Below are 27,765 nucleotides of genomic sequence, written 5' to 3'. Positions count from 1 at the left end.
TCATTCACAGGATGTAGGCATTGCTGGCTGGGCCAGCATTTATTACCTGTTCTTAATTGCTCAGAGGGCAATTTTGGGTTTCCAGTCCAGTGACATTACCACAATGCCACCACTTCTCCCTATAGGCACTGATCCTGGCAACAAGCCCCCTCTTATCGAGATCCTTAAAGTTTTAGTTAAGCCTGGTGAGTCAATCTATGAGATATTTGATTATCCCAATCTCTAACTGGATTTACCCTCCTTACTGAATGAAGCACCCGACTGTTACTGTGAATGTTACATCTTCCTGTCAGCACCCTTAGACAGACTCACAGGACACTACTGACTCCACCCTTTAGGTATCTCGCAGGTTCAGTCCTTGACATAAAGGCAGTGTTTGGCTGAAGGTGGAATCAAGAAGCCTTACCAAAAATTGAAATCAGTGCGAATGAGGGGGTTGGGAAATCTCAGCTGTTTGAAATCATACAAAGCACAAAGGAAGATGATGGTTGTTGTCAGAAGTCAATCTCCTTAGTCCTTTCAGTTCAGTGCAGGAGTTCCTCAGTGTGATGTCCTAAGCTCAGCCATCTTCAGCTGCTTCATTCATGCCCTTCTCTCCATTTTGAGGTCAGAAGTGGGGATATTCAATGAGGACTGAACAATGTTTTCCAAACCCCAGTGACTCTTCAGATACTCAAGCAGTCTATATCCATATGCAACAAGACCTGGACAACATCCAGGCTTGGACTGATAAAAAGCAAGTAATATTCATACCAGACAAGTGCTAGGCAATGACCATCCCCAACGTAAGAGAATCTAACTATTTTCTCTTGAGATTGAAAGGCATTGCCATCATTGAATTCTCCCAGCAACAACATCCTGGGGGTGCCATAATTGAACCAGAAATATAATTGAATCAACTATATAAGGGTACAAACCCAAAACATCAACTTTCCTGTTCCTCTGGTGCTGCCTGACCTGCTGTGTTCCTCCAGCTCCACACTATATTGACGTCTAAGAAGACTATGTAGATTAGTATTATATAGGTGAGTATAAACCCTTATCGTCAGAACAACCACTGGCTTTATCCTATCAACCGACTCTCTACTCTTCAAACTAGAGTGACTAGATCTTAAAACTTTACACATCTCTCATTTGTTTATCCCCTTCCTTTTACATGCTACCTTGTCTGAGAGTAAGGAAGTATTTTGAAGATGTTGGAAATGTTTAAGAGCATGACAGTAACATTTCAAATACCTCCCTAGCTTTGCATGAGTAAGTGAACTTGCATCATGTAGCTTGGCTTTGGTATGAGCTTTTTTTTTGGAGTAAAACATTGAGAGGCATCTCTTTGAGCCTTGGATACTTTGACTCTCCGGGATATTGTCCAGGAGACCTCCTGCAGAATTTAAATGTTCCATCATAAAGTTATAACAGCGCAGAAAGAGGTTATACTGCCCATTAGATCGGTGCTGGTTCTCCATAAAGCAATGAATAAGTTTCATTCCAATCTTGATCCTCATGGGCGTACAAGACGATCTCCCTCAAGCACCCAGCCAATTTCCTTTTAAGGTCTTTCACCATCTCTCTTTTCAAACAACCCCACCCCACCTTGTAAGCAGCAGGTTCCAGGTCATTACCACTCATAACTTAAAAAAATACTTTACCTCACATCCCCTTGCATTTCTTGTCAAAACTTTCCCATTAGTTGCTGGATGCTGAACTAATTCACTCTTAAGATGGGGTGGTCTGGAGTCCAAAAGAGGGCACCTCCATCCCTACATCTCCCTACATTGAGTAGGTGACGGCCTACTGGTATTTATCACGAGGCTATTAATCAGAGATCCAGGTAATGTTCAGGGGACCTGGGTTCAAATCTCGCCGTGGTGGAATCTGGCCTATATGTGACTCCAGACCCAGAGCAATGTGGTTGACTCTTAACTGCCCTCTGGGCAATTAGGGATGTTTAATAAATGCTGGTCTAGCCAGCAATGCTCACATCCCATAAATGAATTTAAAAAATTTACTAGGTAAGATTTCCAAGTGCAATATCACCTGAAAGGATATATTCTGTGATGTTTGTCAATCATTTGTAGCCAAGTTTAGTGGAAGATAGTAATGCAGTACAATGTGTACAATACAATAGAGCACAGGAATAGGCCTCTCGGCCCACCAAGCCTGCGCCAATTCCTGATACTTATTCAGGTCTTCTACTTATTGCCCATATGTGGTTTCTATCCCTCTGTTCGCCTCCCATTCATGTGTCTATCAATATACATCTTAAACATTGCTAATGTGCCAGCTTCCACCACCTCCGCTGGCAGTGCATTCCAGGCATCCATCATCCTCTGTGTGAAAAATTTTCCCTGCTCTTCTCCCCTAAATTATCCCCCTCTCATTTTGAACCTGTGCTGTCTTTAGTTGACCTTTCCACCCTGGGAAAAAGCCTCTGACTATCCACTAATGCAGTGGTAATGTTACTGTAATAATCCAGAGGCCAAGGGTAATGTTCTTAGTGCATTTGTTCAAATCCCAATGCCCTGAGTGGAATTTGAATTCATTTAATAAATCTGGGTGATAATACTAGTCTCATTAATAAGAGAGTATCATCAAAGAAAGAACCCCTTTGGTTCACTGATCCCAGAGACTAAACAGAGAAAAAAATCTACCTTTCTCACCTGGTTTGGCCTAAATATGACTTTGGACCCTAATGTGAACTCTTAGCTGCTGTTTGAAATGACCTGACAAGCCACTCAGTCAAGGGCAATTGGGAATGGGGAACAAATGTTCACCTCTCAAGACAGACTCTCATCCCATGAAAGAAAAAATAAAAAATAAAAAATATCTTTCTATTAACTATCGATTTCTCAATTTATGCAATAAATAATAATCCAACTGATGAAATAGTTTCAGCCCTTAGGAACACCATTTACTAACATGAACTTTTGCCATTCTGTTGGAGTAGTTAATTATTCAAATCTCTTTAGGACGGAATCCAAAAACCATTAGTTATATCGATTGCAGTAATGTTTCAGTTCAGTAAAATAATTTATGGCCTTCATACATTCTGGGTGTTATTTTTGTGTCTATTAAAGTAAATATATAAATTTCTGCCACCAATTTTATTCCAAATATTAATCTATTTAAAATAAACAGTTAACAAAATGCATTTTATCTACATGTGGAGGATTGCAGAGGGAATTAAAATTGCTGAAAGATAATTATTTTCCCATCAAATTGTGGGATTGTTTGAATACTAATCACATTCTTAGTTGGAGGAATGTGTGGTTATTCATTCTTAGAGTGCGACCATAAACACCATCAGTAAACAGCTTTAACAATAGCACTTTGATGCTGAGCTTAGCTTTAAAACTCATATCCTCTCCATCACCAAGATAACCAACTTCCATCTTTATATCATAACCTAGCATCACTCTGCTTCAACATCATCACTGCTGAGATGCCCTGCTATGTACGTTGTAACCTCTCAGTTCAACAATTCCAAAGCAGTCTAGACTAAACTCTGCCAATGGTACCCTAACTGTTTCAGAAATCTATTCACCTTCAGTGGCTGCCCCATCTGTGCCTGCTTTCTTTGTCATAAATGTATGTTATTAGAAATTTTGAATTTGGACTTCTAAAAATAGAAGAGGGATGGTTGGGTTTTGATTAATGCCGTGAAGGTAATTCTTTTAATGCATTCAGGAAGTCATTTGGTCAGTGACCTCGACACATCGTTCCTAAGAAAGCATAAGACTTCAGTTAACTGCCTAGCAACGCACTGTGGCATTAATGGATAAAATATTTATACTGTTGGGTTTATGGTAGATAAACATGTAAAGGCAAATTAGTCTTGTTTTGATTTCATAATAGAAGGTTATGATCTCAGCTCGGAAGAATCAGGGGTTGAGTTCAGAAGCAAGTTTTAATTTTCTCCCAGCAGGAAAATTAAGACAGTTCGTGGGAAGCAGTCAAAACCCAGCAGAAGTGGTTTCTAGTTTGTGGAGTTTTCAAGCTAGGAGAGTTTTTATGGACGTCTTCAGATGGCAGTCTTCTTCCTTTCAAACTCATTATGTCCCACACAGACCTGGCCTCTGCAGTTGGATTGGCGGGAGCCTGCCCTACAGTGAAGCCTGGTAGCCTTGGAGTTTTGTTTGGGCAACCACATGGACATTTGTGTCTAGAGGGCCCAGGCATGCTAAATGTCAACATCCTAGAGGTAGGAGCACTCTCCTCCTCGGCATGAACTCCCTCAGGGCTGAGGGTAGCAGTTGGAATGGAAGTGGAAGGCCCTGCCACCTCTAGAGTCTCCTGAGAGGTGACTTCTGCTGTGGGCGGTTGTGGGGGAGGGAGGTGGGGGGGGTGGCGTGGGGCGGGGTTGGGGGGTGGGTGTGTGGGGTTGGGGTGGGGACCTGCTTGTAATTCCTCCTCCAACTGAATGTCTCCCAGCACCACCTGTCTCTTAGTGAGAAAGGGGCACCTGGCATGAGGCCAAAGTTCCTCATCCATCATTTGCCTTGCCATTGGTGCTAGCAATAGAATGCAAGTCTTTTTTTTATCCAGCAGGCACCAGAAATGTTGGACTTAGATCTCCATGCCAGCTGCCATCCTGTCGATGAGGCAGCCAGACATTCACATGTCACAGGCAGCACAATGTAAACAATGTTGTTGGAGCGCTCCAGCCTTCAGTCAGTTTGCTCAGTGCTTCTAACAAACCTATCTGCCAAACATGTGTCTGTTTCTGCATTTCTGTGAAGTTCTTAGTTGAGGCCACCTTGGAGTCCTCTCTTGCCTAGGGCTGAACAGCTGCCAAGTCTCCAGTTCATTTTCTATATTCATCCATCAAACAGGGGCATTATTTACTGCTCATCCCGAAATGCCCTGAGGACAAGGAGAGTCAGACACGTTGCTATGGGCCTGGAGTTATGTGTAAGACAGACTGGGTGAGGACAGCAATTTTCTTCCCTAAAGGGCATAAGTGAACCAGATTATTTTTCCAATAATCATGGTCATCATTAGACTCTTAATTCAAAATTTTTTAAAAATTGCACATTCCAGGAACTTACAACCCTCTGCGGAAAAAACCTTGCCTCTCACATCTCCTTTAAACTTACCCCTTTTTACCTTAAACTTATGTCCCCTGGTAATTGACATTTCTACCCTGGGAAGAAGACTCCAAGTATCCATTCTATCCTTTCCTGTCATAATTTTGTAAACTTCTGTCAGGTTATCCCTCATTCTTTGATGTTCAACTGAGAACAAACCAAGTTTGTCCAATCCGTCCTCATGGCTGGTACCCACCAAAACAGGCAACATCCCGATAAACCTTTTTGTGCCCTCTCTAAAGTCTCCACATCCTTCTGGTTGTGTGACAACCAGAACTGAACACAATATTCCAAATGTGGCATAACTAAAGTTCTGTATAGCTGCAACATGGCTTAACAATTTTTATACTCAATGCCCTGACCGATCAAGGCAAGCAAGCTATATGCCTTCTTGAGCACTTTATCCTCTTGTCTTGCACTTTCAGGGAACTGAGGACCTGTAGGCCTAGATGCCTCTGTATGTTGATGCAACTAAGGGTTCTGCCATTTAATGTATACTTCCTTCCTGCACTAGATCTACCAAAATGCATCACTTCATATTTGTCCAGATTAAATCCCATCTGCCACTCCTCTGCCCAAGTCTACAGCCTATGTCTATCCTGCTGTATCCTCTGGCAATCCTCCTCACTATCCACAGCTCCCCAATCTTCGTAGCATTCACAAACTTACTAATCATGTCAGCTACATTCTCCTCCAAATCATTTCTATATATTACAAACAACAGGGGTCCCAGCACTGAACCCTGTAGAACACCAGTGGTCACAGGTCTCTAATCAGAAAAGCACCCTCACACTGCTATTCTCTGTCTTCTATGACCAAGCCAGTTTTGTATCCATCTTACCAACTCACTATGGATCCCATGTGACTATACCTTTTGTATCAGCCTGCCATGAGGCACCTTGTCGAAGTCTTTAGTAAAGTCGACAAAGACAAATCCACTGCCCTGTCTTCATCAATCATTGTTGACACTTCTTCAAAAAACTCAAATCAAGTTTGTGAGACATGATCTCTCCCACACAAAGCCATGTTGTCTACCACTAATAAGTCCACATATTTCCAAATGTGAGTAAATCCTATCCTTAAGGATCTTCTCCAATGATTTCCCTACCACTGACATAAGGCTCACTGGCCTATAATTTCCCAGATTATCCCAATTGCCCTTCTTAAACAAAAGAACAACACTGGCTATTCTCCAGTCCTCTGGACCTCTCCTGTGACTAAAAAGGATACAAAGATATCGTTCAAGGCCCCAGCAATTTCCTGACCTGCCTCCCTCAGCAATCTGGGGTAGATCCCATCACATCCTGGGGACTTGTATGCTTTAACGCTTTTTAAAACAACACCATCTCTTTTCTTATGTCAACATGCCTGAGAATATAAACATATCCTTCCTGAGACCCACCATCCACCATGTCTGCTTTTGTGAATACCGATGCAAATATTCCTTAAGGACCTTACCCACTTCCTCTGGCTGCACACATAGATTCCCTCCTTTGTCCTCAAGTGGACCTACTCTTTCCTTAGCCACCCTCTTGATCCTTATATATGTATAAAAATTTTCCTTAATTCTGTTTGCCAAAGACATTTCATAGCCCCTTTTAGCCTTTCTAATTATTTATTTGAGTTCTTTCCTGCTATTTTTGTATTCCTTGAGGGCTCTGTCTGTCTTTAGATTCTAAACTATATGCTTTTCATTTTCCTTTTTGACTTAGTGCTCAATTTCTCTTGACATACAAGGTTTCTTAATCTTGCCATCCTTATCCTTCATTTTCACAGGAACATGCTGGTCCTGGACTCTAATCAACTATCCTTATAATAATTCCCATATGCCAAATGTGGATTTACCCTCAAACAGCTGCCCCCAATCTATATTCCCGAGTTCCTGCCTAATACTGTACTAGTTAGCCTTCCCCCAATTTAGTACTTCCACCTGAGGACTTTTCTAATCCTTTTCCATAAGTAACTTAAAACTTACAGAATTATGGTCGCTGTTCCTGAAATGATACCCCTCTGAAAGTTTGATCACCTGGCCGGCTCATTCCCAGTACCCCACGTTTAGTTTAACCCCTCCCTTAGCTGAACTATTTCCATATTGTTTCAAAAAACTGTCTTGGACTCACCTAACAAATTCCCCCATCCAAGCCCCTGGCAATAAGTGAATCCAGTCAATTCGGGCAAGTTAAAAATCACCCAACACAACAACTCTGTTGTTTTCACATTTTTCCATGTCTGCATATCTGTTCCTCTATCACCCACTGGCCGCTGGGTGGCCTGTAGTACAATCCCATCAAAGTGATTGCACCCTTCCTATTCCTGAGCTCTACCTTTCTGGCCTCACTGGATGAGCCTTCCAAAGTGTCCTCTCTCAGTACAGCTCTGATATTCTCCCTAATCAGTAAGGCAAATCCCCAACTCTTTTACATTCTTCTCTATGTCAATTTTCTGCCGATTCCACTCCTATGAAGCTCATTCCTGCGAGATGTTTTGTTATGTTAAAGGTTGTTATTATAAGAACAATAAAATGCTCCTTGTTTGAACATTGTTTTTTTTTAACCTACGTAGCTGGAGCCAAAGCTCAGCCTAATCACTTCAGTGGAGTGAGAAATGACAATGGAGAACTTTACAGATGTCTGGGCAAAGCTCAAGGAACTGCATGACCAAGAAGTACAAGGTACAGAAAGTATAAAAAAAGTTAGCTGTTCCATGCAATCCTTTACATTGTGAATAGATTCACTTTACAAAGCCACTGTTAAATATGAAATGTTAATATAGAGTTGTCTTTTATCTTCACTTGACATTTTTGGCAAGAATGCATCTTTGCAAAATTTATTCTAACATTGAACAGTCACATTCTTTCAGGAAAGCTACTTGAGAATGCTAACAATGATTAGATTGTTTCTAAAGTTTGTTTTTTCTCTGAGTTAACCTTTTACCTTTACTGTTTAGGACTGTACACAAAACTAACTGAAATAAACATGGAGCGATGTCTGTGAGTACAGCATGTTCTGTTTCTAATTGCACTTTTCTCTCTTCCTTCATATAATCCTAATGCTATTGATGATCATCCAGTATTTGTGCCTTCTTATTCACAACCCATTGACCAGTCAAACAAAATCTCCGATTAATTACCATTCTTAATCTCGAACGTTCAATCAGGTTACTCCTTTATTTCTTTACAGAACGATGATCTATCACCCCAGTAATATTCCAGTGAATTTAGTGCACCTTTTCCTTTGCTCCTGTGTCCTTCATTACTTGTCTGTACACAATACTGGAAATCTGGTATTACCACAGGTAGCTCTAATTTAGAGTTTACAGCTTTGTGACCCTATTCATGCCTCTAGATGCAAAGGTAAAAATTCTGTTCGTCTCTTATATGTTCTGACTTAAAACTTGTATCTTGGCTCTTGGTGATCCTTTTCTGTCCTTATCTTGATCTCAAAATATACCATTACATTTTTCTGCAGTGAGTTATACAGAACTAATAAACTTAGAAGAGAAGGAGGTGTTTTGACCCCCCATACCTGTGTTGACACTATGTTAAAATAATCCAAAATTAATCCTGCTGCTCTCTTGGCTTTCTGAATCTGATTTTTTTGTTGGCGAAGTCTATACCAGTCCCTATGGCATCACTCCCATTGACTTGTACCCCATCCTTCTGCATGCTCTTCCTACAACAACTTGCCACTCAGTGGTTATCTGCCCATAGACTGTCTTCCTTTGACCCTGCATCCTCTTTAAAAGCCCATTGTTCACCTGGACAAGCTCTAGCATTCAAAGATGTCCTGCCTGTTAATGGACAGAGTTTGAACAGAAAGGCATAATGGCAGGGTACAATAACCAGGAAGCACCGTTTTTAGAGAAGGAGCAAGAGGTTTTGAAGGAATTGTTTCTCACCCAGAAAGTGGTGGGAATCCAGAAGTCATTGCCTAAAAGTGTGTTAGAGGCAGTAGCATTCAAGATATTTAAGAAATATTTAGATGAGCACTTGAAATGCTATAGCATATAAGGCTACAGGCCAACTGCTGGAAAGAGGACTTAGAATAGCTAGATGCTGGATGACCAATGTGGATATGATGGATGAAGGCCATTGATCCTTGCTGTAAAAACCGTATCACTCTCTCTAACATTTGAAAGCCAGAGATGAAGCTCCATGGATGGGCAGCTGTGCTGAGAGCCTATTGCACAATCTGGCAGGAGGGGATAGAATGTATACCTGTGGCATTAGCTAACGAGACCTTTGTCCCTCCTCATTTAGCATCCGTAGTGTTTGGCTCCCTCTGTGTGCAAAGGTGTAGATGTCAACGAATTGTCAACCATTGGCTGTGCCAGGGATGTACAACATACAGACGGGCTCAATGCTGTGGGATGGCCGGGGAGTAGGCATCCTGTGTGCTGTACATGGCATGTGACCAATAATATTTCTGTTTAAAACACCTATGATTGATGTTTGCTGCAGCTCTCTCCCTCATAGGTTAATTCACTCACTCTGCCTACTCCAAGTATGGTCACAACCATTTCCTTCCCCTTTTGATTTGGAACACAATTGACAGTGAGTGCTCCTCTGCCAATGCCTTCCAGCCTCAGCCTGAACATATCAGTTAGCTCCCAAATATCCACATCCCTTTCCCAGTAGCCCATTCTGTCAACCCCCACAGGGTTCACACTTCCCCAAGACCCCACCCAACCATCTACATTTGTCTCCATCTGCATACCTTCCCTGCTCAGCCCTGGCATTTGAGGTGACTACTACAGGTACAGTCATTCACTACTCTCCCTTGTAGCCAGAATGTTCCTGACCTTGGACAACCCCGTGCAACAAGACAGCCCCTCCCACCCATGCTTTACTGTACCCCCCCCAGAAAATCCTGCTGACACAATCCGTCCCCCTCCCATTTCACAATGTTACAGGACCCATTGCCCAGAGCCTGCAGCCTCCAATCTCAACAACCATATTGCTGAGGCTCAGTCCCACTACAATGGATATACCTTCCTCCCACTCCCCCTTAGTTTCTGTGAATGGATCCAATGAACCTACTGTGACCCACCCCCTTGCCTGACTTGTTCAGACAACCGTGACTGAGATGTGCACTGATCCCTGACTGTTGATATATATCTCCCCAACTGTGTTATCTCTGGACTTGCTGCTTTAGAGCCAATAGACTGGTTAGGACCAACTCCCTGGCCTGTAGAGGCATGGGGCCCTGATTGCAAACACCTCGAGACCTGACTGTGCCAATCCTCTTGACTACTATAGGAATCTGCTCTTGATGTTCCATGCCAGTTGATGGACATTAGTTAGGACTACTTCCCTTAGACTTTGAATCATGGCTGCTTGCTTCTGCATATGTCGTGTGTTTGCCACCAAAACTGCTGGCACGTGGTGCAGGTGGGACAGAAACGGAAACAGGAGCTCCAGGAAATACTCTGTGGGTTGACCATAAAGTTCTGTGTATGTGAGTGCTTGTATTTTAATAAAACACATCTTTGTTGTATTGACTATCGAATGGGAAATACAACCTTTTTATCTGAAGTATCATTTGCTAATAGTTCATGCATAACTTATGTTAAAGTAAAAGCTACAAAAAGTGGTATCTTGTTGATAATTTCTTCATTTGGAGATTTGGACTAGCTTGTATTGTGGTTCTTTTGAATCTCAGTTCTTTTGAAAATAGCTTGTTTTCCCTTAAAACCAAAGAAAGGTTACATATCAGCCAATGCACTCAGGTTGAATCCATTTTTGTGAAGCTATTATTATGTATACCCAGTTGCACAGCTAGATTTCCCACACATAGATGTAAGTTGTACAAGTCTTCTTTATGAGTGGGATCAATTCCAAACTCTTGATTTTCCATTGAATGTTCTGTTTATATAAAAAACATTGTTAGAATTATGATAATAGAAGATAAAATGTCAATATATTGAATGTTCAAGGCATTATTTTGGAAAAGAATTGAAAACAGGCAGTATATGGGTGCTACACAACTAAGAGTTGTCCATTCAAAAGTCAAGTTTAGCCCACAATTTTGGTCCTCATTGCTGATTAGCATAATTTGAATTTGCTGAAGAAATTCAATCAGATGCCTGAAGTTTAAGCATTCAAAAGATATTTTAGTTTGTCAAAAAACATGGGCATCACTGACACTGTAACAGGTGGTGCTGGACTAGGGCCTTCTTAAAATGGGACAAAATTGGGGCAGTCTGTTTGGTGTGAGAGCACACACACTGCTGTTTCTTGCATTTTTTAAAATTCAATCACAGGATGAAGGTGTCACTGGCTAGACCAATGTCTATTGCCCATCCCTAATTGCCCAGAGGGCAGTTAAGAGTCAACCACATTGCTGTGGGTCTGGAGACAAATGTAGGCCACTGACCAATCCCCACCACTCCCTACCTACACTCACTTATCACCATCCCACCTACCTTCCCCAGTCCCACCCCTCCTCTCTCTATTTATTTCAGAGCTGCCTTCCCCCTCCCCATTTCTGAAGAAGGCTCCAACCCGAAACTTCAACTTTCCTGCTCTTCTGACGCTGCCTGGCCTGCTATGTTCCTCCAGCTCCATACTGTGTTGTCTCTGACTCCAGCATCTGCAGTTCTTGCTATTTCTCAATATATGTGCAATGACAGCTTTCCGTATGACTGAGGAACCAAGGGCATGAAGGTTTTCAGGCACAGCACTGTGGCAGATCCTGGTGGAAACAATCCAGAAGAGAAGGGATGTCTTGTTTCCTGGGGGGGATACGTGGTGGGGAGAAGCAGCCTCCAGCTAATTGACTTGCTCTTCCTTGCCCCGTCCCTGGCAGCTGCTGATACTGATCTGCCTGTCCTCATTTCTTATTCCCATTCCTCTCGCAAACCATGGGGAACCCTTAACCAGATATCAGAGTCCGAGATCTCCCTTACTCTTGTCAGATATGAATACGGTAGGGTAGCAAACCACTTACTCTCTTTCGGTGAAGTCCTCAGAAAACTTCCAGAATAAATGTCAATGTTCTGTTGATGCAGTCTTGAGTTATAAGGAGAGACTGGAAAGGCTGAGACCTTTCTCAGTGGAGCGTAGGAGGATGAGGCGTGATGTCATACAGGTTTATAAAATCATGAGCAGTATAGATGAGGTGAATGTCAGGTGTCCTTTCCCTAGGGTGGGGGATTTCAAGACAAGAAGGCATATTTTTAAGGTGAGAGGAGAAAGATTTAAAAAAGACATGAGGGGCAACTTTTTTTTTAAAACACAGAGAGTGGTTCGTGTGTGGAATGAACTCCCAGAGAAAGTGATGGATGCAGGTACAGTTACAATGTTTAAAAGACATTTGGATAAGTACATGAACAGGAAAGGCTTGCAGGGATGTGGGCCAAGCACAGGCAGGTGGGACTAGTTCAGTTTGGGATTATGGTCAGCACGGACTAGTTGGACCGAAGGTTCTGATTCCTTGCTGTATGACTCTAAAACTATGACTTTAAGTAGCCCAGAAAGTCTTGCAATGTGTTTCAAAAGTCCTGTTCAAACATCCAGTTGATGGTGAACAGTAAAAAAGGTGTTATATCTCAAAGTCACACTCAAAATCCTCTGAAATGAATTATTTACTCCTGTTCTACTGGCCTTTCATTGGAAACATCATAAAAAGAAGTGTTATCCTCCAAAATAGCATCTTTTATGAGCATTCGCAACAATTTATTTGTAAATCAATAATGATTCACCAGGTGACCATCATTGGTGCTGACTTCAATTCCTTTGCCTAGACGGTGCTTCCAACGAACAAGTGCTAACCTGATGTCGCATGTAAAAACCCAAATTGACCTTTACATCTTCAATGGCTTAAGTACTTGAACAAAATCATGCTCTTAATGCATAAATCAAGCCTAACAGCATTATTTTGTTACACAGTGATGCACAGAGATTGGACGAGCTGTTTAGCAAGAACCACCAACTGAGGGAGCAGCACAAGATAATGAATGAAAATGTCAAGAACTTGGAAAACAGGTAGGATGAACTTTAAAAAAAAAAGGAAGATTATGTTAGGTTTTTTTTCTAATTTGTTTCTGAACTGTCAGGTACCTCTTTAAGCTTTAAAGTGTCTAAGGTGCATTGAAATCTTTCAAAAAATATCCCAAAATATACATAATCTGGGGAGAGAGGAACATAGTTAATGTTTCAAGTCCAGTGACTCTTCGGAAGCTCCAGACTGCAGTGTTCCAACGAAGTCATATTGAACTTGAAACATTGCCTTGTTTCTCTATCCGTAGATGCTACCAGACCTTTTGATGCTCGACCTGTTTCTCCCCTTCCTGCCCTCCTGAAAATATTTTCCTCTTTACCAGCTTTTGGCTGCCGATCCAAATATCTTCATGAATGGGTCAGTAGTAAGCTTTGTTTCATAATGAATTATCTCAGGGAATTTTACATGTTAGGATGCTCCATAAGTACAGGTTTTAGGTGTTATTGGTGCAGTTTTTACTTTGCAGGCTTTGTTGTAATGCCTATATTGTTCAGACACCTTCCGATACTCTCTGGTCCCAGACAAGAGGGACCAGAACACAACTATGCCCATGGATCACAATGTGGAGCAATACCTAGATGAAAGGACAGATGAAAAACTGCTCGTCCTTTCTTTGAAAAAAGAAGTTGGTTGCTATGCAACATTTTGTGTACAGCTTTGAAGGAAACTATTTCGAGCCCGATTTGTTCCAAGTACCAAATGGAATGTGATTTAGCTTTAATGAGCAAGCACAAGCAAACATTTTGAGTTGTTAGAGAAAGTAAATAGCCCTTCCCTTTGAACTGGGTGTAGTCATATCAAGTGGAGCCCTTTTATTCCAAGTAGTTGATTGCAGCACAGGAATTTCTGGTTTAAACATACTTAGAGGTCAGGTGAGTTGAGAAAATATAGTTTGTTTGTGTTTTGGAGCCAATGCTCACAGCCTTCAGCACAAAAATAACCCAGCATTAAAAACTCTCTGCATTCTCACTTCTAGATATGAAGCATACAGTATCACCTACTATATCAAATGTGAAGGATTTATAGTGCATGTACTGTTTGGATGAAGATCAGGCTATACTCAGTGTGTGACGAGAGAACATGTTACACAAATCATAAACGTTGACCCAACAAACAAAGGCTATAATGGATTACTGACACATGTGGCTGAAACTAGGATTAAAACTAATGGTCTGTGAATTAATATGATTTAAAGAAAAGTGGCTGGTACAATATAAGCCAAGACTCATGTTAATTCAGATCAGTTATTATTTGTTGATAAGATCTTTGTGGACAAGTAAACTCATTTGGCTAGATGGCTAGAGTGTGGCGCAGAATAAAGCCAACAACATAGATTGAATCCTTATACCAACTGAGGTAATTCTTGGGGCCTGCCTCCTTAACTTGCACCATACAGCGATCATGGCAGAAGCCAGGCTTGGCAAGCTTCACACAATGAGGATGATGCCCAGAGAGAAAATGTCTCTTTATCTTCTTCCAATTGTTCCAAGATGAACTTTAATATAGATAAAATTTTAGATAATACACTTAGGCAAAAAACAAGAAGATGATCTATACTTTAGAAAATAAGTAACTAATCCGGATAGGAATGTAGATGATCAGATCATTAAAAGCAGCATTGTAAGCCAACAAGGGAAATAAAATGCTAATGGTATTCTGTTATTTACATCTAAGGGCATACATTCAAAGATAATGATGTTGTGTTATACTTGTTTGGGATCTTGGTCCGATCATACTTGGAGTACTTAGCACAGATGTGACCTTCATGTACCTTAAATCTGTACAACACACTAATCAAAGGTTTACATTAGGTTACGTGCAGGTCTGTGTGACAGATGTACAGTCACCCAAGAACTGGCCAGGAAAAAACAACAGGAATTTGAAAGTTCTCAACTCCAAAGCCTTCAACATATTTCCATTCTCAGTAAGAACTCCAGAACTCTCCATTGCAACATTTTCTACTTGGTTTTTCATAGTATTGTATCTTACTTGCTTCTGGTTGAACATTTCACAGCAAATGAAATCAATGGATTGAAAGAAGAAAACAAATTGCTTCACCAAGAACTGAGAAAGCTAAAATATTTCTTGGAGTGAGTAAAGTGAATGGTCCTTATTACATTAGTCATATCAAAATATTCTTATGAGTTCCTGTTTACGAAAGCTCTGTGGTGTTTATGGTCTGAAGAATAATGTTCCTACAAAAAGATTGCAATCTAAACAATTATTTCTTCACACAAAGTATGAATTAAATTTGTTCTTGCATCAGGTATGAACTCCTATGAACTCAGGTATATCCAGTAGCCACTAAGGATTAGAACAACTCATATATTACAGAACATTTCTGAATGATATGGCTCATTTGGAATGGCTGAATGTCATGAGCTGTCATGTTTGTTAGTATTGAGTTTGAGCAATCTTATCATGGATGGATAAGTGCCTCCATTCTTCCAATTTTTAGTGACTAGTGATATATAAAACCTAATTTTCTGGACAGTGAACCACCCAAAATGTGTCCATTAAAGGGACCACAAATAGTCGCTAAGACAGTGCGCAAAAAAAGTTGCAGAAAAATTCCACAGAGCCAGGTGAAGCATGCTTCTCAAGGTTTCCATAGAAGCTAAGCTACCAGCTGGCTCAGTATTGGAGTCAAACCAATTTCTCACCCTCTCGCAACTTCAGTTTGCTGCAGTAGGCATACTTCTGGTGCACAGAGATATGTGAGAATAAATCGTGACTCATTGTTACAATTACTTAAATGGTAGCAAGGAGAGATAATCAGAAATAAGAATGAAAGAGGAGGTTACAAAATGCTTACACAGGCAGTTATTTGAATGTGGAATACTCTCCTAAACAAAACATTGTTAAAGAAAAGTCCATTTGTAATGCCTGTTAAGCCAATCAGATAATTACTATATAATATCATTTCATGTTGTCATAAAGGTAATTTAAAGGATATGGAAACATGGCAAACAGTGGAAAAGACAAATAGCTCACAGAATAGCGCAAACGTATACAGACTTGATACACTGAATATTCTGTTTTGTAGTACATTCATACTGAGGAGGGCTAATGTAATTTCATATTCCCAGTGACAACTAACAAGATTAGACTAGCCATCCACTTTATATCCTGTCCAATTGTGTATTGCATAGATCAATAATAGGTCAACCTAATCCCATTACTACGCAGCCAGGCAAATTTGATTGCTAATTACCCCAGTCTTTCTATAATAGTATGTGGGAAGAGCATGAAGAAACTTTGTCAACATTTGATAGTAATAGCATTGTTTTTCTTTTGTATGTACTGTAATGGATTTGTATGTGCTTGCCTTTTGAAATTTGACAGAGCTAGGCAAAGTCAAGTGTATCCAAGAGGAAGCCGTTCTTTGTCAGACAATGCCACACCTGCAGAATCAGTCTTGAATACTAAAAGGAAACAAAGTTTGGATTGTTCATTCAGTTCTATGCAAGAGCATCAGAGCCTTAAGCAAGAGTTTAAGCCATTTACAGAAGGTACACTGATTCTTGAATGTATTTAATAGTTAATGGATGCTTACTTTAAACTATTAATGTAAATCTTTGAGTACATGAAAATATTTTTATTCATTTTCTGTTCATTTTTACAATGGCCTTATTTCATGTTGTCCTGAATAATCTAGAAAAATATATAAACTTATTTAATTATTTTCATCTTGAACTCATCAAGTTTTAGCAAGAGACAAGTTTGGGCATTGGAAGTTCCACTTCATAAATAAATGCTTGATATATCCACAATGTTGTCTCATGCTGAACCTCACAGGTCAGATACATGGGCATCCATATCCTTGGAGTCCAAGGATTGGGCCACAGTCAATTCCCTGGATCAAGTATTACCAATCGGGTGATTACAGGTAGATCAGTCAGGGTGTTATGGAGAAATCAGTTCAGGCATGGACCATGTTTACTTGGGGTTGTCCTGACAAGTCTGTCCAGGAAATGGGCTGTGGTCAGTTCTGAGGGTTTGGTCAATAATGGTCAGAGGGCAGTCCATGGAGTTCTGGCAAAAGCAGGCAACTCAAGTTCAGGGTTGGGCCTCCTTGAACTGGGTTCAAGTGTTGACAGGGATAGAATGGGACCTCAAAATTAATAGTAGGGGACTGCGAGCACAAGAAAGTGTAGAGATGTTTCAAACAGGTCACAAGGAGGAGGCAGGGCCAACAAAGACAAGGACATTTCATTAACAATTATGTAAAAGTTGCGGGGCGGGTGGGGGAGGGATGCGTGGAAACTGAAAAGTATAGGGACCAAAGGGATAGTAATATCAAAGAAAGGAATGAGGGGAATTTGTGTGTGACAGGTGGAACCTGCAAGTCACTCATGCTGAAACAAAACTGGATCCTGGCCATCATAGATTGAAAGTCAATACAAAATGGTTGACGTAGCATGCAAAGTGAGTGGAGTAAGTTGCTGGATATTTTTTCCCTTTGAACACTGAGTAAAACTTAAATTTGGATGCTATACTAGATGCAATTGTAGCAATCATACTTCAACTGATTCATCTGGCTGAAGTTTTTACTTCATTGGCCTATTAACGGCAATGCACAAGCAAGAGAGTTAATAAAGTGTCCCTAATGATGGAGTAGAAAGCACAGAGATGGAAGGGTTAGTAGTTTGGGGGGATGTGATGGATGAGAGAAATCAAGTGGACTTGATGCATGCAATACTGAGAGTTGTAGTCTATGAGCTTTGGTGACATGTGTACAATGGCAGAGCTGGGTTGAATGGAACCCAGTGACTGTGATGTAACAAAGAGTCAATGGTGACACCTATCTGTGTGAAATGTAGAACATCACTGACCTTCCTCATTGCTGATGGACCCACTTCACCTGGGACGCAGCTTCCAATTTGGGCTTGCAATTTTTGTCCAGGCTGTTTGGGATGATGGTGTGGCTTCCTGTGGCAGTTAGTTGGAAAAAAGACAGAATTCCTGTCCACCACCCCATCTGCCACAGTGTGAGGTGTTGTACTTGGCTTTCACCATCTGAAGTGGTGTGCAGCTAAGCCTCAAATATGGTGTCAGTGGCATGAATGCTGTCAGGTCCATATGGAGGAGGGCACTCCTGGCTTCCTGAGTCAGACCATTTCCTAAGAAAGGCACCTAAAGCCCAGTTGCAGTATTAATGTGGTGAATCTGTAAGCGGATGTAGAAATTGAGTGAGTGAGCAAAAAATTGGCAGATGGAGTTTCATGGAGGAAAGTGTCAGGTCATGCATTTTGATCAGAAGCGATCAAAAGGCAGACAATCATTTAGAAGGAGAGAGAATCCAAAAAAGTGCAGTGCAGAAGGGTCTGGGTGTTCTTCTGCATGAGAAACAAAAGTACATTCAGATGTGGCTGGCAGTTAAGAAGGCAAAAGGGAATTTGGGCTTTTATTGCAAGGAGATTGGATTTAAAAATAGGGAAATCTTGCTACAACTGTACATGATGTTGGTGAGGCCACACCTGGAGTATTGTGTACAGATTTGGTCTCCGTACTTAAGAAAGGATGGACTGGCATTGAAGATATTCATTTGCTGGTTCCAGGGATGAAACAGTTCACTTATCAAGAACAGCTAAACAGTTTAGGACTTTATTCATTAGAGTTTAAGAAGAATGAGGAGTGATCTTATTGAAACATACAAGATTCTGAGGAGGCTCAACAGGGTAGATGTTGAGAAATATTTCCACTAGTGCAGCAATCTCAAACTAGGGCACACATATTAACAGAATGGGAGGGTGGGGGGTACACTCATTTAAAATTGAGAGGTGAAGGAATTTCTTCCCTCAGAGGGTAGTAAATGTCTGGAATTCTCTATTCAAAGATTGTGAAAGCTAGATCACTGAAAGAATTTAAAGAGGGGGTTAACAGATCATTGAAATAATGAGGAGTGGAGCATTCTGAGGAGCTGAGCAGACAGAAGAGTTGAGAACTGAGCAGATCAGTTATGATCTTATTGAATTGCAGGGTAGGCTTTAGGGACCAAATGGCCTACACCACTCCTATTTCTCATGATTCTTCTGATCTTAAGAGGAGGAGAGGTGTGAGAAAAGTCTCTGCAAGTCATGATGGACCAGGCACAACAAATTTCACTTGACAAACTCTTAAAAACAGAAACATTCTACCCCACTTGTGTGATATAGAAGATTATCAGCATTCATAGACCTTGCCTGCTACAGCGACTTCACTTAATAGCCAGACAAAAGCAACCACACTTTCTGCACATTTTTATTTCAAAATACAGACTGAAAAATGGGGGTATTTTTAACCTTAGGTTTTGGCAACCTTCAGGAAAGGGAGAAAATAAAAAACAAATCCACAAAATTTGTAGGTAGCTGTGAACATCTGTGAATGTTTTCAGCATTGATGAGAAAGCATGCAATACCCCAAGCAACATTCGGTCAGTAAACTGCGATCCCTTGTGTATTACTATACATTTGTATGGCTCCATTCATTGTTTTATTTGGAACACAACAGAACAATCACTCGGTTATATTAACTATTAATGCAGAGCATGTTGCCCACATAAATGAAGATTAAAATTGTGTGTAAATATACAAGATGGAGCTTTCAATTAAAATGTCAGTCATTGCTGCAAGGTTCACCTGGATGTGAATTTCTTAAACTTGCAGGGGTCTGTATTAGACACTCTATTCTGGTGTTCAGATAAAGCAATCAAGTCAAATTTTACTATTCCAAAGACAATTGCACCTTGTTGCTTCCCCTCCCCATGACACACACACACACACGCAAACACACACGCACAGCGATTATTCCTCATTGTGGCAGTTAGGCATTGGTCCAGTCTTTTCATTGATATCTCCAAAATGCAGTTTGAACCATAATCCTTCAAACTCAGAAGCAAGTGTGCTGTCAATGCACCATAGCTGATAGTGAATAAGAGATGAGAATAAGGGAAGCAAATGGATTTTCAGGCATGTTTGAGTGCACATTTCTGTATTTTTGGACAATGAGGTGAAAATTCTCTTCAAGGTCTTAATATTTGCTCATTTCTATTTTCACTTTTAGATAGTCCCACTGCTTCGAAAAGGTCTGTTTCTCATAATCTATCTGAGATACCGTTATTTGATTTGGTAAGTATGGAATTATCTAATTGTTGTCTAATCCAAACAGAACCAGCACAAGCTACCTCAGGTTTTTAAACCCAGATTTAATGTGATGGTGAGAGTCAGGCAGCAGAGGGACTAGATTGGTGCCATCAGTCTCAAGCTGACATTTTCCCAGTGTGAGACTTAGTAAACCTTTACACACGTGTCGCAGTCTCCTGTCCAAAGCCAGCATGAAGTGTAGCAAGCCTATAGACCCCTGTGAAATGTCAAGTCACAGGAGGCCAATATCAAGAACCAAAGGAACAACCCCAGCATTCCTTTAATTAGCAGGTGAAAGTTCAGGAAATTGTGATGATCAGAAGACATAGAGAAGGTATCCTAGGCACAGAGGATCTAAACTGACCTGGTGAATTTAAGAAGCATATTCCTGTTTCTCCTGGAAAATAAATCAATGTAAAACAGACAGATTTTGGGCTTCTTCCAACACAAACCCTTTTTTTTAACTCACTCAAGGGATGTGGGCATCTCTGGCTAGGCCAGCATTTATTGGCCATCCCTAAATGGCCAAAGGGTAGTTAAAAGTCAACAACATTCCTGTGGGTCTGGAGTCACATGTAGGCCAGACCAGGTAAGGATGGCAGATTTCATTCCCTGAAGGACAGAAATGACCCAGAGAGGTTTTTCCCCCTGACAATCGACAATGATTTCATGGTCATTGTCAGACTCTTAATTCCAGCTTCTTTTTAATTGAACTGAATTGAATTGAAATCAACAGACGCCACCACCACAACAGATGCCATTATCTGCTGTGATGGAATTTGAACCTGGGTTCATTAGCTGAGTTTCTGGATTAATAGTCCAGTGATAATACCACTAGGCCATCACCTCCTCTGTTGGTGATGGGAGAGGCACAAAAGATACCCATAATAGACCATTTGTTAAATTAGGCCCTAATGATTTTTTGTTTCTTTCATCTTTCATGGGATGTGGACAGCATTGACATACTTAATTGACTTCAAGCTGCATGATTGGCTGGAGTCAACCTTATTACTGTGGGTCTGGGGTCACGTATAGGGCAGGCCAGCTGATTTCCTTCCCTAACTTCATTAGTGAACCAGATGGATTTTTAATCATTAAATAAATGAATGTTTCATCATCACCATCATGGAGATTTGCTTTCAATTCTGGATTTATTAATTGAATTTAACTTCCATCAGCTGACATGGGGGATTTGAGCTCACAGTTCCAGAGAATCAACTGGAGCCTTTGGTTTCTAGGCCAAGAACTGTGCCACCAGCCTGCCATTTGTGATATTTTGTTCCCATAAAATCTTGACACAAATTTTTAAAGAAGTACCCTACCGCTTTCTACCCAGTGACTTCTCCACCTGCTCTAGTGGGCAGTTAAAAATAGGGCCTTCAGAGAGTTAGTTTTCGGTGGGAACTTCCAAGGGGAAATTTAACTGCCCGTTCACTCACCTAGTTTCAGCACGCAAGATTGCTAACCCTTTAATAAATGGGAGGCAACAATTAATAAGTCATATTTACACTTGGAAAGCCTACCACGTTGAATCATCTGACAGCAATTCATGCAATTATTTTTACTGGCAATGACTATACTTATATAGGAAATAGAAAATGTATAGAAATTACAACAATTAATCAGCCAGAAATAAATAGCTTTGTACTATAAGTATCAGAAAGCATAATAGGTTACTTTTGGTTTAGGACTTTTTTGTCAATGGCTGATTATTATTCTGAAGGCAGTAATTAGGTGTCCAGTATCAAGTATTAATTGTCAAGCGCAGTGCCATGTTGGAGTTAAATATAGTACAGAATGGGTTAAGGATACTGTAATAAGTTACCTTTGCTAAAGGACAATTTTGAAACAGCTGGGATTTTAACAATCCAAAAAGTTTGTGGTCACTTTTTAAAAATACTCTTCAAAAGTGAACTTCCTCACCAAAGATAAACCTTCAAAGGGCAATCAGCTGCTCATTTAAAGTTCATTGATCATTCTTTTCTTTAATATTTTTGAACAAAACAAAAGGAATATAAATGTTAAGTATTGATACTAACTTTTACTTCATTTCCAGTATTTTAAACACTGAATCCAAATTTGTAGCTTTGAGTTCAGTTCATCATCTCAGTGCTATTCGTCCAGGTTGCTGGAATTATTAGTCTATGCACACAAAAGTACTATATAGCATGGATAAAACAACGTGATACTCATTATAGGAATATGATATTGTCATGCATACTGGGTGGGCATGATGGCTCAGTGGTTAGCACTGCATGCCTCACAGCGCCAGGGATGTGGGTTTGATCCCAGCCTTGGGTGACTGTCTTTGTGGAATTTGCACAGCCTACTTGTCCTTGTGTGGATTTCCTCCCACAGTCTAAGCATGTGCAGGTTAGGTGGACTGGCCATGGGAAATGCAGGGTTACAGGCATAGGATAGAGGGGTGAGTCTGGGTGGGATGCTCTTCGTAGGACTAAAGTGTGAACGCAGTGGGTCGAATGGTATGCAGCCAAAGTTCACAAAAGACCATAGACACCTTTCTGCCTTAGAGAGAGAAAATTGGTTGTGTATGGTGTGGTCGGGCAACAGGTCTTAATGAACCACCACAGCCAATACAGGGATTGGTTCCATGCTATTGAATCTCGACAATATTCAACTTTTAAGGAAATCCTGTTCTAATAGTAAGACAAATTAATTTGCTTATTAACTGCAATTGTGTTAACAGCAATTAACATTCATTCAGAACTGTTCTTGATGATAGTTATTTTTGATTCTAGCATCCCCAAAGAATATCTAACCAGTTGCATGGAACGATAGCAGTGGTGCGTGCTGGTGCTGGTGCTGGTGCTGGTGATGGATCATGCCGTACGCCAGAGAGAGATGCTACTACAGCACAGACCAGTGTGAAAAACCATGAATGTAGACAGCATGAGTACGTAACATTTCATATTGCTACAGGAGGTCAGCACTGACAGAGCCAAATGATACTTTATAACAAACATTTGAAAATAATTATTCAAATGGTGACATTTAGGGATTGATTTCCTAGGCAACTTCAGAGGGTGGCTAAATAGTGCCTGCAACAAGGCATCAAAACAATAGAGATAGTAAGAACTGCCGATGCTGGAGTCTGAGATAACAAGGTGTAGAGCTGGATGAACACAGCAGGCCAGGCAGCATCAGAGGAGCAGGAAAGCTGACATTTCGGGTCGGGACCCTTTTTCAGAAAACAATTGAGCACCTGCATAATAGACAACTGGGCCTAACTAGCACTTCGAGTCAGGACATTTTCCAACATAGTTCACTTGCCTGGGGAAAATGTATTTCAAATGATGCAGTTTTCATTCTGGGGGTCAGATATGGATGGAGTCAGCCTAGCCTTTCCCCAGACATACATCAGAGGTGGCCACAGAGGCTGCCAAGGCAAAATGTTCAAAACCTGTTCACCTTGATTCTCTCAATTTCAGCCCAATTTTTTAAAATTAAACACCTAATACCCCCTATGTCAACCCATGTCCTCCAACCATCTCCGCAACTCCTTAGACCATATGCCGACTTAGTACTAACTCAAGCCCCAAGCCACTACCTTTTGTCCTTACACTCTCCACGCCAACTCACTCAGTATCCATCATTCGCAGAGTTCACGAGCCAGATTGGAATTAAATAAAATAAAGTTGAAATATCTAATACAAAGTTCTCTAAATTAATAAAAACCTGTTCCATTATGAAAGCCTGTTCATTACCTTTAAAACTTCATCTATTTTATCCCTTAGAAAAACAAACATTTGTATTCATAACCCCACATCATAGACAGCAAAGTCTTCCATAGCCATTTGGAGCTATCAGTACATCTGTAAACTTATAAACCCCAAACTATCGTTGCAGGAGGCAATGATTGGTAACACTGTAATTATAATGCTTAAGGTATTGACGGTAAACAGCAAGCGAAACTACTATAGCAGCTTTTTCTCAACTCCCACACTGCAGGGGCAGACAGTTGGCTGTTTAAATAACGTGACAGCTCGACAGTTCTATAGATGTTACTCACCATTTAAGAGTAATTAAAGATTCACTCTCACACTGCAGGTCAATAGAAAAAAACGGTGTCCATTCACCTGGGATGTCCACAAATTGGAGTCACTTTCTGATCCTATCTCCCCGCACCTGCCCAAAACCCCACATTGACCCACTGTCAAAATAAAATCTGTTCTAAATAGCAGCAACACTTCTGGAACCAGGTCTTACCCATTATTTTTAATGGTCTCTTTGGGGTCCACCTTGTGGTGGACAGCGCCACGGACCCAGGTTCAATTCCAGCCTCTGGCAACCGTCTGTGTGGAGTTTGCACATTCTCCCCGTGTCTGTGTGGGTTTCCAGCGGGTGCTCCAGTTTCCTCCCACAATGCAAAGGTGTGTAGGTTAGGTGGATTGGCCATGTTAAATTGCCCATATTGTCCCATGATGTGCAGGCTAGGTGGATTAGCCATGGGAAATGCAGGGATGGGTCCGAGTGGGGTACTGTTCGGAGGGTCAGTGTGGACTCAATGGGCTGAATGGCCTGCTTTCACACTGTAGGGATTCTGTGATTCTATGTGACTAAAATGTTGGAATACACAGATCTTAAGAGCTGATCTCGGAATATAAATATGGAGATAAACTGAACAATACTTTCTGAATAATGTAATGTTGATATTAGTTGACCAGATGTCATTATAACAATTTTCCTATCCTGATTACAGGGAGGTACATAACTTTTCTAAAGATTGCAGAAGAAGTAGACATCTTTCAGAGCAGCCAGACATGACAAGGCAAAAACACAACAGAGAAGAAAAGAATCCACCTCTTTTCTGTTTAAAGACTGAGGAAACGATTGACAGATCTGTGGAGAAACCTTTGGATTTATCAGATTACAGTAAAAACAAAACGCCATCTTGGTCCACTGACAGAAGTGAACTGTCCATACAATTTGAGTCCAAGAAACCAAGATTCAAAGAGCCAGCAGAAAAGCCACATACTCACAATAATTTACCAGGTGGAAATTCCAGGGACAGTTCACACTCTTATGAAGCAGTCGCCAAGGTGGTGAGTGTTGAAACATCCAGTAAAGATAAGACACAGATTGTGTCGAGCCCTAAAGATGGATTAAAATTGAGTGACAATGAAGAGAAAGTGTACAAGAATTTGAACATTAAGGTGTGTTATCATGTTTTGTCATGAATAAAATATCAGTGCTATGGAATTACTGTTATCTTCATTTTTGAACAGTACCATTCAATATTAAACATAGATCGCTCATGCCAGAAATCAAGAAAAGTCGACGATAAATGGATATCATTGGTTAAATATCTCTGAAGCTCAAAGATATAAAATTAGTACTTGTGTGTTAAAGAGAGCTTTCATCACTTTGTTAATGAATCAAGGAAGCAGACACAATGAGCAATGTTCCCTCTAAACCACTTGACTGTGTAGCCACTAGAAGGGTCTGCGCATTCCAGTTGGCAACAGATGCATTGACTTTCAGGTCCAAAAGTTACTACCATGCACAGACTTCGGAGATACATACAGCAGCAGGAAAACCTAATGGGAACTAGATTATAAGACCATAAGAAATAGGACAGAAGTAGGCCTTTCAGCCTTTTGAGCCTGTTCCACCATTCAATAGGATCACGGCTGATTTGACATTTCTCACGTCCACTTTCCTGCATTTTCCCCATAACCTTTGATTCCATTAACTGGTTAAGAATCTATCTATCTCAGCTTTAAATATACACAAGGACTCTGCCCCATAGTTCTCCGCAGCAATGAGTTCTAAAGTCTCTCAACCCTCTGAGAGAAGAAATTCCTCCTCATCTCAGGCTTAAATTAGTGCCCTTTATTCTGAGACTATATCCTCTGGTCCTAGACTCTCCCACAAGGGAAAACATCCTCTCAGCATTTACCCTGTCAAGCCCCTTAAGAATCCTATATGTTTCAATGAGATCACCTCTCATTTTTCTAACCTCCAGTCAGTAGAGTCCCAACCTGTTTAGCCTTTGCTCATAAGACAATCTCTGTATGCAAGGGATCATCCTAATGAACTTCTCTGAACTGCCTTCAATGAAACGATACCTGTACTTAAATAAGGGGACAAAAACTGCTTACGGTACTGCTGATATGGTTTCACCAGCAACTTGTGCAGTTGCAGTGAGACTTCCCTACTCTTATACTTAGGGGATACCTGTGCTTACTTATTGACTTACCTACTTACTTACTTGCTTAATTTTAGGGAAGATGAAGGCCTAATGGTATTATCACTAAACTATTAACCCCAAGACTGTTGTAATGTTCTGGGTACGAGGGTTCAAATCCTGCCATGGCAGATGGTGGAATTTGAATTCAATAAAAATCTAGAACTAATTAATTATGACTATGAAACTATTGCTAATTGTTGGGGAAAACCCATCTGGTTCAATAAGGGAAGGAAACTGCAATCCTTACCTGGTCTGACCTATATGTGAGCCCACTCCCACAGCAATGTGGTTAACACTTAGCTTCCCTCTACGCAATTAGCAATGACAATAAATGCTGGCCTGGCCAGTGATGCCCACATCCTGTGAATGAATAAATACTTCAACTCCCTTGAAACAAGGGCCAACATTCCATTAGCCCTCCTGATTACCTGCTCCACCTGTGTGATAGCTTTCTGTGTTTCTTCGTTGTATTACAAATGCAATCTTTTCAAATCTGTAGATTAGACACTGATTTGTTTTAATTTGCTTTTCCACTTTTTTTGTTATACGTTTATTCATTTGTTGCCTATCCTTAAGTGCTTTTGAGAAGGTGGTGATGAGCTGCCTTCTTAAACCAATTAGGTTGATACCTAATGCCTGATGGGAAAAATGTGAAGGTAAACAAGTGCAACCTTACATGACATTAGATCAGGAACTATTCTTACCTGACAGGGACTTAAAGTATTTATCTGTTATTCCTGCATCCACATTTTAGCAAAGACATGGAATAATTAAAGTAAAAGAGGTAACACCTACCTTGCTCACATTCCACCTCCCACTGCTCCACCAACATTTATTAAGCTACAGCAGATGTCAGGTCTAGATTGTGTACTTCATTGCACACACATTATAAAACATCCTTTCTCACTTGTTAAATGAACGAACTGCTTTAGGAAAATGTAAAATAATTATTAAACCAAAATGAAAAGCATGTGATGTTAGCGGAAACTAAGTATACCCACCTTAGTGATTAATGTTGTAACTTTCTAAGATTTTTACTGTCGAGTAGCCATACAGAACTATGGTAATGATGCACTCAAAACCACCAACACCTCAGTATTTTAGTGCTGGGATTCCTTTTCTGTTGGTTACACAAGAATGCCAATAGTGCAGAGTGGGGAACCTTTAGATTTAGAATCACAATTGCAATCAAGTTGACACTAAATGTCAGTGTTAACAATTTTTTTACATATATGCATTATATTTAAGCTTTCAAGTAAAAACAGTCCATCACATAAACTGCTTAACTTATGAATCAATTACTAGCAAATGTATTTTATTTATTTTATGTTTTAGCACAAGCAAAG

General features: G+C 40.6%; 1 protein-coding gene across 4 annotated transcripts in view; it reads left to right on the top strand.

Moving 5' to 3' along the window:
- rbbp8l (retinoblastoma binding protein 8-like) overlaps window positions 1-27,765 on the top strand; it is a 104,127-nt gene that overhangs the window by 25,465 nt on the left and 50,897 nt on the right. For all 4 annotated transcript variants that reach the window (XM_048608602.1, XM_048608598.1, XM_048608600.1 and 1 more), the window contains exons 2-10: window positions 7,647-7,755; window positions 8,031-8,073; window positions 12,973-13,068; window positions 14,896-15,008; window positions 15,099-15,174; window positions 16,430-16,596; window positions 20,129-20,193; window positions 22,968-23,122; window positions 24,929-25,382. In XM_048608602.1, the coding sequence (XP_048464559.1) occupies window positions 7,689-7,755; window positions 8,031-8,073; window positions 12,973-13,068; window positions 14,896-15,008; window positions 15,099-15,174; window positions 16,430-16,596; window positions 20,129-20,193; window positions 22,968-23,122; window positions 24,929-25,382 (1,236 nt within the window). In that variant the 5' untranslated portion in view covers window positions 7,647-7,688. The remainder of the gene's footprint in view (window positions 1-7,646; window positions 7,756-8,030; window positions 8,074-12,972; window positions 13,069-14,895; window positions 15,009-15,098; window positions 15,175-16,429; window positions 16,597-20,128; window positions 20,194-22,967; window positions 23,123-24,928; window positions 25,383-27,765) is intronic.

This window comes from Rhincodon typus, chromosome 19 (genome assembly GCF_021869965.1).
Source record: "Rhincodon typus isolate 14 chromosome 19, sRhiTyp1.1, whole genome shotgun sequence".
Taxonomy (NCBI): Eukaryota; Metazoa; Chordata; class Chondrichthyes; order Orectolobiformes; family Rhincodontidae; genus Rhincodon; species Rhincodon typus.
This window is presented reverse-complemented; position numbering and strand designations above follow the sequence as displayed.